This window comes from Ailuropoda melanoleuca, chromosome X (assembly GCF_002007445.2).
Source record: "Ailuropoda melanoleuca isolate Jingjing chromosome X, ASM200744v2, whole genome shotgun sequence".
NCBI classification, from domain to species: domain Eukaryota; kingdom Metazoa; phylum Chordata; class Mammalia; order Carnivora; family Ursidae; genus Ailuropoda; species Ailuropoda melanoleuca.
In genome coordinates this window covers 42,675,299-42,689,218 of record NC_048238.1, presented here as the reverse complement: position 1 = coordinate 42,689,218, position 13,920 = coordinate 42,675,299, and the positions used below count along the sequence as shown (strand labels likewise).

The following is a 13,920-nucleotide window of genomic DNA, read 5'->3' as shown; positions in this document are numbered from 1 at the left end:
TAGGGGTCAAAGAAGCCTTACACAAAAGTGTATATACTATTCCTTTTACGTAACATTCTAGAACAGCTGTTCAGTGGGAAACAAGTTCAAAACAGTGGTTACCTATGGAAGGTGCCACAGAGATTGAGCGGGAAAAGGCACGAGGGAACTTTGTCAGATGGTGATAATGTTCTGTATCTTCATAAGCGTTTGAGTCACACAGGTGTATGCATTCATGAAACCTCAACAAACGTACACTTAATATTTGTGCATTTCACTGGAGGTAAATTTTGCCTAAAAACATTATAAACAAATATCAAACTTTATTTAATGATAAGTATGCTCAAGTTTTTGAGCTATATTGATGTACACAGCTTACGGTTTTCAGCATATAAATGTTGTGTGTATTTTGTTATTTATCCTTAGGATTTCATGTTGTTGATGTTATTCTAAATAGTATTGTTTTCTTAATATCAAGTTCAAATTCATTGTTAATACTATGTGGAAATGCAATGTAATTCTGTATGTTGGCCTTGTATCCTGCAACCTTGCAAAACCCACTTATTAGTTCTGGTAGCTTTGTGGTAGATTTTTAGATTTTCTACATAGGCAATCATGTCATCTGCAAAAGAAATTGGTTTTTATCTTCCTTTCCATTGTGTATGCCTTTTCGGGGGGCGCTTACTGCACCACCTGGGACCTCCAATACAATGTTTGGTAGAAGTGGTAAGTGTGGCTAGTGTTGCTTTGTTCCTGATCTTGCTCTATTAAGTTTGATGTGAGCTATAGGTTTTTTGTAGATGCCCTTTGGCAGGTTGAAGAAATTCCTTTTCATTCCTAGTTTGCTGAGAACTTTTATCAGGAGTGGATGCTGGATTTTTTAAAATGCTTTGTCTATATCTACTGAAATGATCCTATAGTTTTCTCTTTTACTCTATTGATATGGTGAATTATAATTGATTGGTTTTTGAAATAAGAACCAGACTAGCGTTGCCAGATTAAATCCTACTTGGTCATGACATAGTATCCTTTTTATATGTTACTAGATTTGATTTGTGAATATTTTGTTAAGGATTTTTGTGTTTATGTTAATCAGGGATTTTAATCTGTAGTTTTCTTTTATTGTCCTTGTCTGGTTTTCATGTCAAGATGGTGGCCTTACCAAATACGTTGGGAGGTGGCCCCTCCTCTTACATCTTCAAGAAGAGTTTGCATACAATTGGTATTATTTCTTCCTTAAGTGTTTAGTACAATTTAACATCGAAGCCATCAGGACCTGCCGTTTTCTTTGCGGAAAGATATTAAACTACAAATTCCATTTATTTACTAGATACAGGTCATTTCGGTCATCTGTTTCTTCTTGAGTGAGCGTTGGTAATTCGTCAAGAAATCTTTCTATTCCCTTTACGTTTTCAAATTTCTGGGCATAAAGTTGTCACTTTAAAATACATCAAGAAGGTAAGACAGATTGGTGGTTGGATAGAGAAGTGAATAGGTCTGGGATAAGGCAGTTTTAGTAAAATATTAATTGTCAAATCTAAGTGGTGGATTGTATGGGTCATTGTATCAACTTGTTCAACTTTTCTGTATGCTTGAAAATATTTATAACAAAACGTGGAAGCAAAGAGGAGAAGAAATATAAAATAATGGTTAAAGAGCAGTGATGTGGGAACCAGACTGCCTGTGTTCAAATCCCCAGCTTTCCCATCCGAAAAAAACACGGGGGTAATAGTACCTACTTCATAAGTTGGTTGTGAGGATTAAATGATGAAATATGTGTAAAGCCCTTAGAACAGTGACTACCGGATAGTAATCATCTTTTGAGTGTGAGTTATTTTCTCCTAAAATAAAGGGAGACTTTGGCTTAGCTTGAAAAGCTTGCCCAAGGAAGGTTCTGCAAGTGAACAGTAGAGAAAGGGGGCTGACGCTGGGAGAGAGGACATGAAGGCTTGCAGAAGGTCAGCTAGCAACTCCATAAGGGCAGGAGGTGACATTTGCAGGTTGCAGCAGTTGGCGGCGGCGATGGGGGTGTGCCTGTGCCCACACCATGCCTCTCCTTTTGTACTCCGCAGGAGGGGGCACGTTGGGCTCCCAGTGCCTGTTAGACCAGCTCAGCAGGTCTGCTTAGACACTAGGCTTTCGAATACGTGGAGCCACTTCATGCCCATTTCTACCCCTGCCACCTGAACACACACACATACACACCCCAGACAGAGGGAAAACTTGCAGTATGGGATAGGCCACCCCAACTCAAATGACCAATTGTATGAGATAAGGTATAACAGGATGCCCATCATATAGCCAAGGAAGCTGAGGCTCAGAGAGGTCACCCATCTAGCAAGTGGCAAATCCCAAACTTAAACAGCCTCATAGTAACTAACATTTGAGTATCCACGGTGCACCAGGTACTCACTTAGTCCTCGACACAGTCAGGAAGCAGATCCTGTTATAATGATGATCTCACTATGAAATAGCTGGGAGAAACCAGCTAAAGAGAAGCTGGGTACTTGGCTTGAGGTCGCACAGCTAGTGAAGGGCAGGTGTGGGATTTGAATCCATGTCCTCTAGCTTCAAAGGCTAAGCTCCTAGGCGTGGCATGCTACCTCTCCATAAGCTGACGGAAAAGCCCAGACCCTCTCCAGCATGGCAGGATGCCTTCTGACCGTATGGCTTCCGCTGGGGTGGCAAGCGACCCCCATCTGCAATAAGCCATAGGGATAACTGCCTCCTTGGTTCAAAGAGCACAGGCAATTTATGACAACCTAAGTGGCTCAAGGGAAAAAAGGAAGGTGATACACTGGGGAGCTGAGAAGGAGGCTGCGATTTGGGAAGGACTTTGTTTGGTTTGGCCACTGCTATTTACTGAGCACTTTCCACAGGGCATGGACAGGAAATCCTGGCTCCCACTGTGGCTGAGTAATAGTGTCTTTGAGGGCAGGGACATCTCAGAAGGGCGTCGAGGCCTTCTGAGTCTAAAGTCTAACAAGTGATCAGAGCTGCTCTAACATGATAGGTACGGGCAGGGACCGCTCTGATCTTGGGAAAGCTGTAAAACCTCATCTTTTCCGTGGCTCCTGACATCCGCAGCTTCCTACAAGCTGAGCGCTGCGCTAGGAATCCTCTGTGAGCATTCCACTTTGTTCTCACTCCTGGGAAGCCGGCAAAGCTCGATAGCATAGTCTCTATTTGCCAGATAGGAAGCTGAAGTTCAGAGAGGTGACATAACTTCCCTCAAATAACACAGCTAGTAAGTATCTCAGCCAGTATGACTGACACCAAGTATCTTACCCCCAAAAGGGAGTAAATTTTTGGTATGTTTTCTTTTTGGTGTTTTTTTTTTGTTTGTTTGGTTTTGGTTTTTTTTGGGGGGGTTGTTTTGTTTTGTTTTGTTTACTGGGGCAAAGGTAATAAAACTTTGAACAGGACCAATGATAGCATTGGAGAAAGAGGGGATTTGGAAGATCGGTGAGGTTTAGGAAAAATTGTGTATTCTTGGTGAGCTAAGCTCTGAGTTGCTAGATAGAGGATGCTGGGTGCAAACTCTGGGGGAGAATGTCAGAGGTAAATGCGCATCAGGTTTGGAGCTAGACTAGGAAGGAAAGGACATTTTTTACAAATGGCATCTGTGGCTTGGGCTGCAGGGTAAAGAGTTGCTCAGGCAAAGCCCTTAAGGAAAGAATGCCCAGGGTGGAGAGTGTACGCCTGTCATGTGGGGAATGTGGCACCTGGCGTTCGGGCTCCCCAGAGATGAGCCTGCCTCGGCCCCTGCCAGCGGCGCTGGGCGGCGGAGGAGGAAGGGCCCCTGCAGTACAGAGGTGCACTGGGCTGCGCGCTCTGCCGCTGCCTCACCCTGGGAGAAGGTTGCAGCAGGAGCCTCGGGCCTCAAAGCCCCCTCAAGGGCCAGGGCTTCCAAGAAGATGCTTTCTATGTTAGAGGAGGAAAGAGGAATGAGCAGGTTCACCTGGCAGAACAAACAAAAAGACCTCCTTCACAAAAGCCAGGGCAAACAGCAAACGTGCTAAACTGGTTTATAAGGTGGTTGAGGGGAGCGGAGAAAGAGAGGGAAAGGCAGAGTTTCTAGAGCACAGGATCCAGGTCCCTGAGTGCTCCCTTTAGTCTCTGTATGCCCCCAGCTGTTCACCCGGCCTCCTGACAAGAAAGGCAGCCCTCCAGGTACATGTTTCTCTAGCCCCTGTGGGAAAGTAGAAGAAACCAATGGGGGGTGGGGGTGGGGGTCTGGCCAGGGACGGGCTCCTGACCTCTTCACATTTTTGAGGCCATCTGGATACCTGTCTGCTCAGAGCTCCCTAACTTATCAGAATTTTGCCTTGCAGGAATTTCCTGGGGACAAATGGAAACCAATAACAGGAAACAGGAAGACCAGCCAGTCAGGGAGGTAAGTGATCGCTCAGGGAGTTGGGGCGAGTTGGTGTTTCTGAGACTTCTACAGAAATTGCTAAGATATTCCGTTTGCTCAGTTTCCTTTGAGGAGCCCAGCCTGGTGTCCATACCAAGAACTTGATACCGTAGATGTAATCTAGCCTGCTCCCCGCAGGCAGCTGGGCTACAGACCCAACTGACAGACCCAACTAGGACATTTTGGAGTATGGAGTAGTCAGGCAGAATCGTGGGACATTGGGCCCATCAGCTCAGAGACCTGGGGCAGGCCTGCGCAGGTTGCAAGGACGTGTGGGAGCAGATCATGCTGAAATATAGATGAGAAGGCATAAACAATGCCCGCGTTCCCGGCAGCCGTTGGGCAAATGGAGAGGACAGAGGAGGTAAGACTGTCCGGCTACAGCTGTGCCTTTGCCTCAGTTGTGGAGGCACTTGTTTCTTGGGCTCAGCCACTGTTCTTTTTCTAGGTCTTGTTGAGAACTTAGGGTTTGCTCTTGAAAGTCCAGGGGCAGGTCATGCTAATAATAGATTAAAATTCCTGGAAGGAGGTAGGGACATTTTGGCAAATGGCACACATGGCTTGGACGAGACGGAAAAGAGTTTCTTGGGTGAAGACTTTAAGAAAAAAAAATGCCCAGAGTGGAGAGTCTGCTCCTGTAATGTGGGGAACCTGGCACATGGAACCATGCTCCCCAGAGATGAGCCCAGCTGTCATAGGTGGCTATAAGGGGTGGAGAGTTACCTTCTCTGGGTTGCTCTCCATCAGTTTGACAAGACCCTCTTTTTTTTTGTGAAATTCCTTAATATATTCTTTTAGCCAGTTCTTCTCCAGGCCACGTTATACAAGATACTCCTCAATTATATTGATTCTTTAACTCAAACTCTAGAAATGATGGGGTAACAGGGAAGAAGGCCCTTAGCCGTGCCTCTGTAGGGACACCAAGGGAGAGGACTAAACTCTGGGTCTCCTGACCCCCAAAGAGCCCAAGGGTCTTTCTGGGGATCTATATTATCCCCTGTGATTTGGTGGGATAGTCAGGAATAATTTGGGCTTTCTGTTGACTCCAAAGTGTGAGAAACCTTTCAGTTTTCTGGTTGGCCATGAAAAAGGGAAGAACCCAACATTTATGAATAATCTACTAAATGTCAGTCACTGGGCTGGACCCTTTCTAACTCATAGTCTCATTTATTCTCCGAAACAGTTCATTTTATTACCTATTTTATAGATGAGGTCCAGAGAGATTATGTAACTTAGCTGAGGTCACACACACAACTACTTAGCGACAGAGCCAGGACTGGGACCCCTGTTTCTCTGGCCCCAGAATTGATGCTTTTCCCCTTATAACTGCATCAAGTAGGATCCCTAAGGAAACCTTTCAAAGGGATCCCTCAGCATCATGTCTCAGAAGTCTGAGGCCTGCTTGGGGATATTATGGGATTCTATGGCTGATCTGATTCCCTGCTGAGGACTGACTTGTACCATGTCCTTGGAGAGATCGTTTCAGTCTGGTGGGTCTGCTGAGTTTCGCATATTAGACCGAGACCTTTGACAGAGGAGACCACATTGTGGCTGCAGACTTCTCTGTGCCTAACACAGCACCTGACTCAGAGAAGCCACTCAAGAGGTATTTGTCATTGGCTTACCAACTGAAGAAACAGCCGCCTCCACCAGCAAATGGGGGAAATGACACAAAAATAATAAGGCGAACTAGCATCTCTTGAGCATAGTGTTCTATTCTAGGCACCATTCAAAGCACTTTACAAATATTTACAGCTGACCCTTGAATGACACAGGTTTGAATTGCATGGGGCCACTTATCCATGGATTCTCTTTTCAGTGAATACAATACAGTACTGTGAATGTATTTTTCATTATGATTTTCTTAATAACATTTTCTTTTCCCTAGCTTACTTTAGCACAAGAATATGGCATATACTACATAGAACATACAAAATAGGGTCTGATTGTGTTATCAGTAAGGCTTCTAGTGCACAGTAGGCTATGAATAGTTAAGCTTTTGCAGAGCCTAAAGTTACACATGGATTTTCAACTGCATGGGGGTGGGAGGGGTGGTGCCCCTAACCCCCCATTGTTCAAAGGTCAACTGTATTTATCACCATAACCTTAAGGGGTAGTTATTATTAGACTCTCTCTTTGGCAGAGAGAAGAGACTGAAGCATAAATTCAGTTAAGTTCAGATAAATTCATTTGCCTGAAGTCCCACAGGTCTGGTAAGTTGACGAGACCCAGGCAGTCTACCTGTGGAGACATGAGACTAATCTCCAAACTGGTTCTCTTACCAATCAGCCAGTGAAGTAAGAGGACTTTATTCAAAATCTAGTGTATGTACTGCCTTTTTCTAGGCAAGCAGGGGAAGATTAGAGAAAGAGCATCAGGAAGCACAATGCCTGTCCACTCACAGTTTGAGCAAGGAAGACTAACCCACACCAAGTTAAGTAGCAGTAATAATAAATTACCATTTACAAAGCAACCTATGTGCTGCTGTCAGCTAAGCTCCCCATATTCTGTTATGTTTTCTATGCCCCACAACTCTGTCAGGTAGGTATTATTCTAACTAGGGCAGTGGTTTTCAAACTTGAATGTGTTTTGGAAACACCTGGAAGGCTTGTTAAAACATAGACAGATAGATCCCACCCCTACCCCCAACCCCTGCCAGTAGGTATGGAGTGAAGCTCAAAATCTGCATTTCTTTTTTTTTTAATAAGAATTTTTTATTATGTTATGTTAGTCACCATACAGTACATCCTTAGTTTTTGATGTAGCGTTCCATGATTCAGTATTTGCGTATAACACCCAGTGCTCCATGCAATACGTGCCCTCCTTAATACCCATCACCGGCCTATCCCAAATCTGCATTTCTAACAAGCTCGCCGGGTGATGCTGACAGAGCTGGTCCTGGGGTCACACTCTGCGAACCACTGACTCGGGTAAAGGACATGAGATTCACAGAAGTTGGTCATTTAGTGAAGGTCTCACAGCTACTAAAGGGACAAACCAGGATTGAAACCCAGCTCTTGCTTACTCCGATGAGTCACCATAGAACAAAAAGTGTCAAATACATGGTTCAAACAAGAAGCATCTGGCACGTGGTATGGGGCCAATACATGGTAAATTGTTCTCTATTTAAGTTTGTTGGTGGGTAAGAGAACTGAAGACTGGGACCTACAGGAGGAAAGGCCCAGAGGGGCTAAGCAGAGTATGTTGAAAAAATAAACTTCGCTCGTTAAGAGTTCGGCCTTGGAGTCAGTCCGCTTGCGTTCAAATCCAGATTCTTATTTTCTCCAGCTGTGTGATCTTGGCCGGTGGCTGGCCCTCCCTCCCTCTCGCTCTTGCTGTCACACACGTGTGCACTGTCTCTGGCCCATCAGTTTCCTTATTTGTAAAATGGGGGCAGAGTACCTACTTCCTGTGATTGTTGCTAGGATTAAATGAGCAAATATGTGTAAAGCGTTTGGAACAAAACCCGTCGCAGTAAACCCTCAGTAAACGGCAGTGTGACAATAAGGATGTAGAAGGAGGAACACCAGGAGTAACAGTAGAGAAAAGGGGTGAGTAGTGAGGTACCGGACCAGGATAGGGAGGCCTCGAAAACTATATAGTATCACAAATATGGAAGCTATTGAAGATTATCGATCAGGTAAGTGATGTGATACGTGTGGCACTTGAGGCAACTGGGCTGCATTTGCAGCCTAGATAGGCTGAAGGAAGAGCAGCTGGGGTCAGTGATCCAGGCATGAATGAGGATGGCCCTGGACTGGGAAGGTGGAGGTGCAACAGGAGCAAAGCAGAAGAGATAGATAAATATGTGTGATATTTTGGGGAGAAAATGTTTATTATGAAAACAATATTACAGGAAATTAAAAACAGAAGAAAAAGTAGCCTTAGTCCTACCACCCTAACACCCTGATTGTTTTCATTTCCCTACCAGCTTTTATCTATAAGTATAGAGATTTTTTTTGGCAGAGTTATAATAACTATGTAGATGTGATTTTGTGTGTCCTGTGCCTTTTTTTTCCCCCACTAAGCATTACTTGGTAAACAATTTTTCATGTTGCTATACAGGCTTCCTCAATAGTTATAAATTTTAATGGTTGCATATTTCACCAGCTTAATGTGCTGTAATTTGCTTAATCATTCCCAAATTGTTGGATAATTAGGTTGTTTCCAATTTCTTGCTATTATATAGTAGTGCTGCAGAAAAATTTTGAGTAGCTATAACCTTTTTCTCATTTTGAATTATCTCATTAAAAACAATTACCCAGAGTTGGGATTACTAGTCGAAACAATACGAACATTCTTATTGTTCTTGGTAGATTTCACCAAACTCTTTTCCCAGGAGACATTTTACGCTGCCATTAGCAATATATAAGGATACCAGTTTCCCCCAAATCTTTCCATCTGTGGAAAATGTTTCTAATGCAATAGGTGTAAATGGCACCTAGGATAATTTCCACTGGCTTCCTTTGGTTATTCTAGTTTGAAGTGTTTTCATGTGTTTATTTAATATTTGCATTGCTTCTCATGTGAATTGTCTGTTCAAAGGATTTGCTTACAAGTGACACCTTTTGAGGGAAAAGTAGAGAACTGGTGACCAAAATTTGAGACAGAAAGGAAATAAGTCAAAGATAACTCTGAGCCCCAGGTGACCCAGAGAAAGTTATTAACAGCTTGGTGCGGATGGTAAATTTGAGTTGGGACATGCTGAATTTGAAATTAGTGAGGAAGACAAGTAGATTCTCTGGAGGAGGTTTGTCGATAGGCCAGCTAGGGTGTAGGATGAAGAAGAAGAACCAGCAAAGGAAACTGAAGGGGCAAGCAGCTGGCGTGGCAGAGAAGTAGGCCAGTTCACCATGACAGGGGATAAGGAGAGGACCGCTACTGGCTTTGACAATTCAGAATCACAAGTGACCTTCAGGAAAGTAAGCTTAGTAAAGTTGTGGGCCTAGAAAGTAGATGGCATGATGGTCCATAAGGGCAATTCCTGGAAAAAGAAATGTACAGAGCTTTACATGTCATAAATTCACCTGTTTTGAATGTGGAATTCAATAAGTTTTGGTAAATTGACAGTGCTGTGCCATCATCACCATAATCCAATTTTAAGACCTATCCATCTCCCTAAAACGATCCCTTATGCCCATTTACAGTCACTCCCCATTCCCACCCTCAACCTCAAGCAACCACTAATCTACTCTCTGTTCTTGTGGATTTGCCTATTCGATACATTTCCTACCAGTGGAACGAGACAATCTGAGGGTTTCTGTGTCTGGCTTCTTGCACTTCGCATGCTTTAGTGGTCCACTGTGTTGTACCAGTACTTCATGCCTTTTCTTTGCCAAATGATATTCCACTTGTGGATATACCACTATTTATTTATCCATTCATCTGTTGGCAGACATTTGGGTTGTTTTCACTTTTTAACATTGTGAATAATGCTGTTATGACCATTTGTGTACAGGTTTCTGTGTGGCCATGTTTTCGGTTCTCTGGGGTCTGTACTTAAAGGGTGGAATTTGAGGGCCATATGGTAATTCTATTAACTTTCTGAGAAACAGCCTGTTTTTCAAAGTGGCTATACTGTTCACGTTTCCACAAATAACATAGGAAGGTTTCAGCTTCCTTTCATTAATTTCATTTTATTTTTAAGATTTATTTATTTGTCAGGGTGGGGGGAGAGAGCATAAGCAGGGGAAGGGGCAGAGGGAGAGGGAGAAGCTGGCTCCCCGCTGAACAGCGAGCCCAGTGCAGGGCTCGATCCCAGGACCCTGGGATCATGACCTGAGCCGAAAGCAGACACTTAACCAACTGAGCCACCCAGGCGTCCCTCCTTTCATTAATTTTAATACAATGATTATGTGTTAATGCCACTGTGTCATTAAAAAGATATTTTAAAAGAACTTTAAAAACAGTTGAACATTTAAAAATGTCTTAAAAGAAGAAATTGGCTGGTGAAAGGAAGGAGAGAAATGGAGTGGTTATTAGAGGGAGCAGTAATGTTTAATTTAAGGTGATGGTTCTCTAAATGTGGTCCCAGGACCGGCACCCTCGGTATCACCTCTGAACTTGTTAGGGATGCAAATCCTCAGGCCCCACTCAGACCTACTGAATCGGAAACCCGGGATGGGGCTCGAAGTCTGTGTTTTTAGCAAGCCCTCCAAGCGATTCCGATGCAAACTAATTATGAGAACCACTGGTATAAGTGCAGGTTTGGTCAGGATCTGGGAAACCGGTTTAAATCTAAAAACAGAAAAGAGAGGTCAATGGAAAGAAAAAGAGTATTGATGCTTAAAATGGATGACAGTTTATGACCTCAGGGAAGATGAAAAGGTCAAGGACAGAGATGACATTTAAGAGGAGAAATCTTGACGGAGTTTTTGCTCACCTTCCGCTCCAACTCCCACACACGTTTTTAACATTTCTTATGTCATTTCTGTCACAATTGGAATGATGGGTGTAGGTGGGAGAATCAAATGTATATTCTTGAGCCGCTCTCTTTGCCTGGAAGCCTGCAATGAATTTTAATTCCAGGTAGTTATACTCTTGGTTGTCTCCCTCCACTGTTATTTGGTTTGTGTGCTGAGAATGCAAATGCATTATAATATTAGCAGGAGGGGAAAACAGTGGTGAGTAGATCTGCTGGGAGAAAAAGCTATATACATAAGTGATGTATTTAAAAGCCAAGAGAAAGTATTTTCTAGATTATCTCTTTTGGTTTTCTATACCTGGGATTGCTTGCTGTGATCCTTTCCATTTCTCCACTTGGCACAGAGCTTTCAAATGTGTACAGCACTTTTATATACATGGCTACAGTTAATCTTCACAACAACACTATGCAGTTGAGCCTGATTTTTCCCATTTCACTGATAAGGAAGCCGAGACTTAGGAGAGGCCGTACTATACTATTATTAACAACAACAACAAAAGGTATAATAGCTAACATTGATGAAGTGTTTATGTGTCAGGCACTGCTATAAGCACTTCACAAGAATTATTTATGATTTATCATGACCCCAGTTACCATTTATTGACCCAATTTTACAGATGAGGGAACTTACAGATAGATGAAAGTCATTTGCCCAAGGTCCAACAGGCATCGGACTCCAGAGCCCTTTGCTTCTGAGATTATAAAGCAAGTACGTGACAAAACTAGACTACTACCCAAGTTTTTTGGTTCTCAGCCTCGGGCTTTCTTGCTTCCTTTTATCAAACCACACCATGAGCAGAGTGTGGAATATCCAGTACACATTTCCTATTTGCTGACAGAGTGAAAGAAAATGGATAATTCAGAATTGAATCTCATTGTATTAAGAAGAGCACACTTTTCAGGAAGGCTTTGCCACCTAAGAAGAATGCAGTCTTCCGAGGCATGGAAGGATTTGTCAAAAGCGTGACAAAGTGAATTTAAATACTTGGGTATTAATGTAATCCTGGGCTCACAAAACTCATTCCAGGAAAATTATAAAACTCTAATGGGAGAAATAAAGACCTGAATAAATGCATAGCTATACTCTGCTTCAATTTGGGGAGACTAAATATAGCAATGATTACAGTACTCCCTAAGTTAATGTATAGATGTGATGTGCTACCGATTAGAGTCACGGTGGGATGCTTTATAGAACTTGTCAAATTCATACTAAAATTTATCTGGAAGAATAAGTGGGCAAGAATACCAAAGAATACATTTATTTATAAAGGCAATGATGGTAGACTTACCGTATCAGATTTTAAAGCCTGTGATACAAGGTGACAATTATCAAAACCATATGATAGGGGGTTGAAAAAAGGCAAACAGTGAATTTTTTCTAAAAAAGAGGTTCTAGGAATAGATTTGAGCTATTCTAAGAATATAAAGCACATTGGAAGCATCCCTGAACTGGGGAAAGCAATCACTCTTTCTTTAATAAATGTTGGAATTTTAGGTATCAATACAGAGAATAATTAACTTAGATCCATAGCACATAGAATACTCCGCAGTAAATTCCAGAAAGCAGACAGTGAAATAGCATATTTGTTCCAACTATGGATAGAAGATAAATTTGTGTCTGTTAAATGGAGGATATCATAAGAGACAAGATGGATGATTTTAAATATATAAAAGTTTGGGGGAAAACCTTTGTACAACAAAATATAATTAAAAGCTAAAAACAGAATGAGGCAAATGTCTGGGGTCAGCATTGCTGATAACAGTTGACTGTCCAAAAAATATAAAGAATGGAAATAGATAATAGAAGGTCGGCTTTCAGATTTGGCTTCATAAAAGGGCAAGGAAACTGAGCAAGCAGTTTACACGTGAGAAACTCAAGGCGGTAAAATCACTGCATGGAAAAGTACAGGTTCGCTAGCAATTAAAGAAATGCAAACAAAAACAACTCCCATGTATCACGACCTCCTTATTAAACTATCAACACTTAATAGAAATGGTCAACAGAAATTATAATACCCTATGTTGACAAGGCTGTGAGGAAACCGTTTCTGGGAGCAGTATAAAATTGGTTCGGTTTTCCTAGAGGACAATCTAGAAATATGTGACAAGAGTTATAAAACTGTTTGTTCATACCCTTTGACCCAGCAGACCCCCAAGGAAATAACCTGAAAAGGAAAAAAGAAATGATTTGTTTAAAGATGTTCCTAGTAGTGCTATTTATAATCATGGAAAAGATTTACTGATTGAATAGATCATCATGATAGAAACAGAATAAGCTATTAACAATGACAGGTATACAAACATTGGGTCTTGCACAGAAATGAGTATTTGTAATAATATTAACCCCAAAAAGGCTAAATCTTAAATCACATGTTGAATCTGATAGTAGCCATACACAAAGAACATTCGGGAAGGCAGCTAGTAAGCTGTAAACAGCTGGAGTTAAATACACACAGTGTTTTGAGGGCACATGTCAAGTTGCTGGAATTTATGATATAAAAAAAGAAAATCTAAAGAAGAGGACTGATTGGTTTGAATTAGGGCCAGGAAGTTCAAGATCAAGGGCCTTGGAAAAATCCACGTACTAATGACAGGCAGTGTTACTTACCAGACATGCTTGATCTCACTGTTAACTAGAAATTGTTTGCTAGAATTCTCAATCAACCAGCACTTCTGCATATGTAAATCTGTGAGAACTTTGACATTCCTGAGGGTGTACATCACCAGATCTTCGCAAATTTCCACATTTGTCACCGCCACTGCAGCATAGCACCTCCCCACCCCCAGCAATAAACACTGTATTATCTAGCTCAGAAGCATCACTTTCTTAAGACGGTTCCATCGCTTAGATCACCAGCACTAGCTTGCAGATAGTTCGCACTTCAGTGCCATTATCCATAAAGAAGCATATTTTCTCTCTGCCATGGTGACTGCATCTGTGTACCCTGTCAGCAAAGAGAGACCCATCAAGCCACGTTGAGATGGCAGTGCCAAGCGGTTGACAAGGCTCCCTCCTTCGCTGGGCGCCTTGTCCTCTCAACCAGTATTGTGATGCCTTGGATGTCAAATTCATACCTTTTGCAAAATGACCAGGTACTAC

General features: G+C 42.3%; 1 protein-coding gene across 5 annotated transcripts in view; it reads left to right on the top strand.

Annotated features, from left to right (window-relative positions):
• The window catches only part of SHROOM4 (shroom family member 4), a 238,445-nt gene that overhangs the window by 201,486 nt on the left and 23,039 nt on the right, over nucleotides 1-13,920 (top strand). For all 5 annotated transcript variants that reach the window (XM_034649348.1, XM_034649351.1, XM_034649349.1 and 2 more), the window contains one exon: nucleotides 4,314-4,375. In XM_034649348.1, coding sequence (XP_034505239.1) covers nucleotides 4,314-4,375 — 62 coding nt within the window. The remainder of the gene's footprint in view (nucleotides 1-4,313; nucleotides 4,376-13,920) is intronic.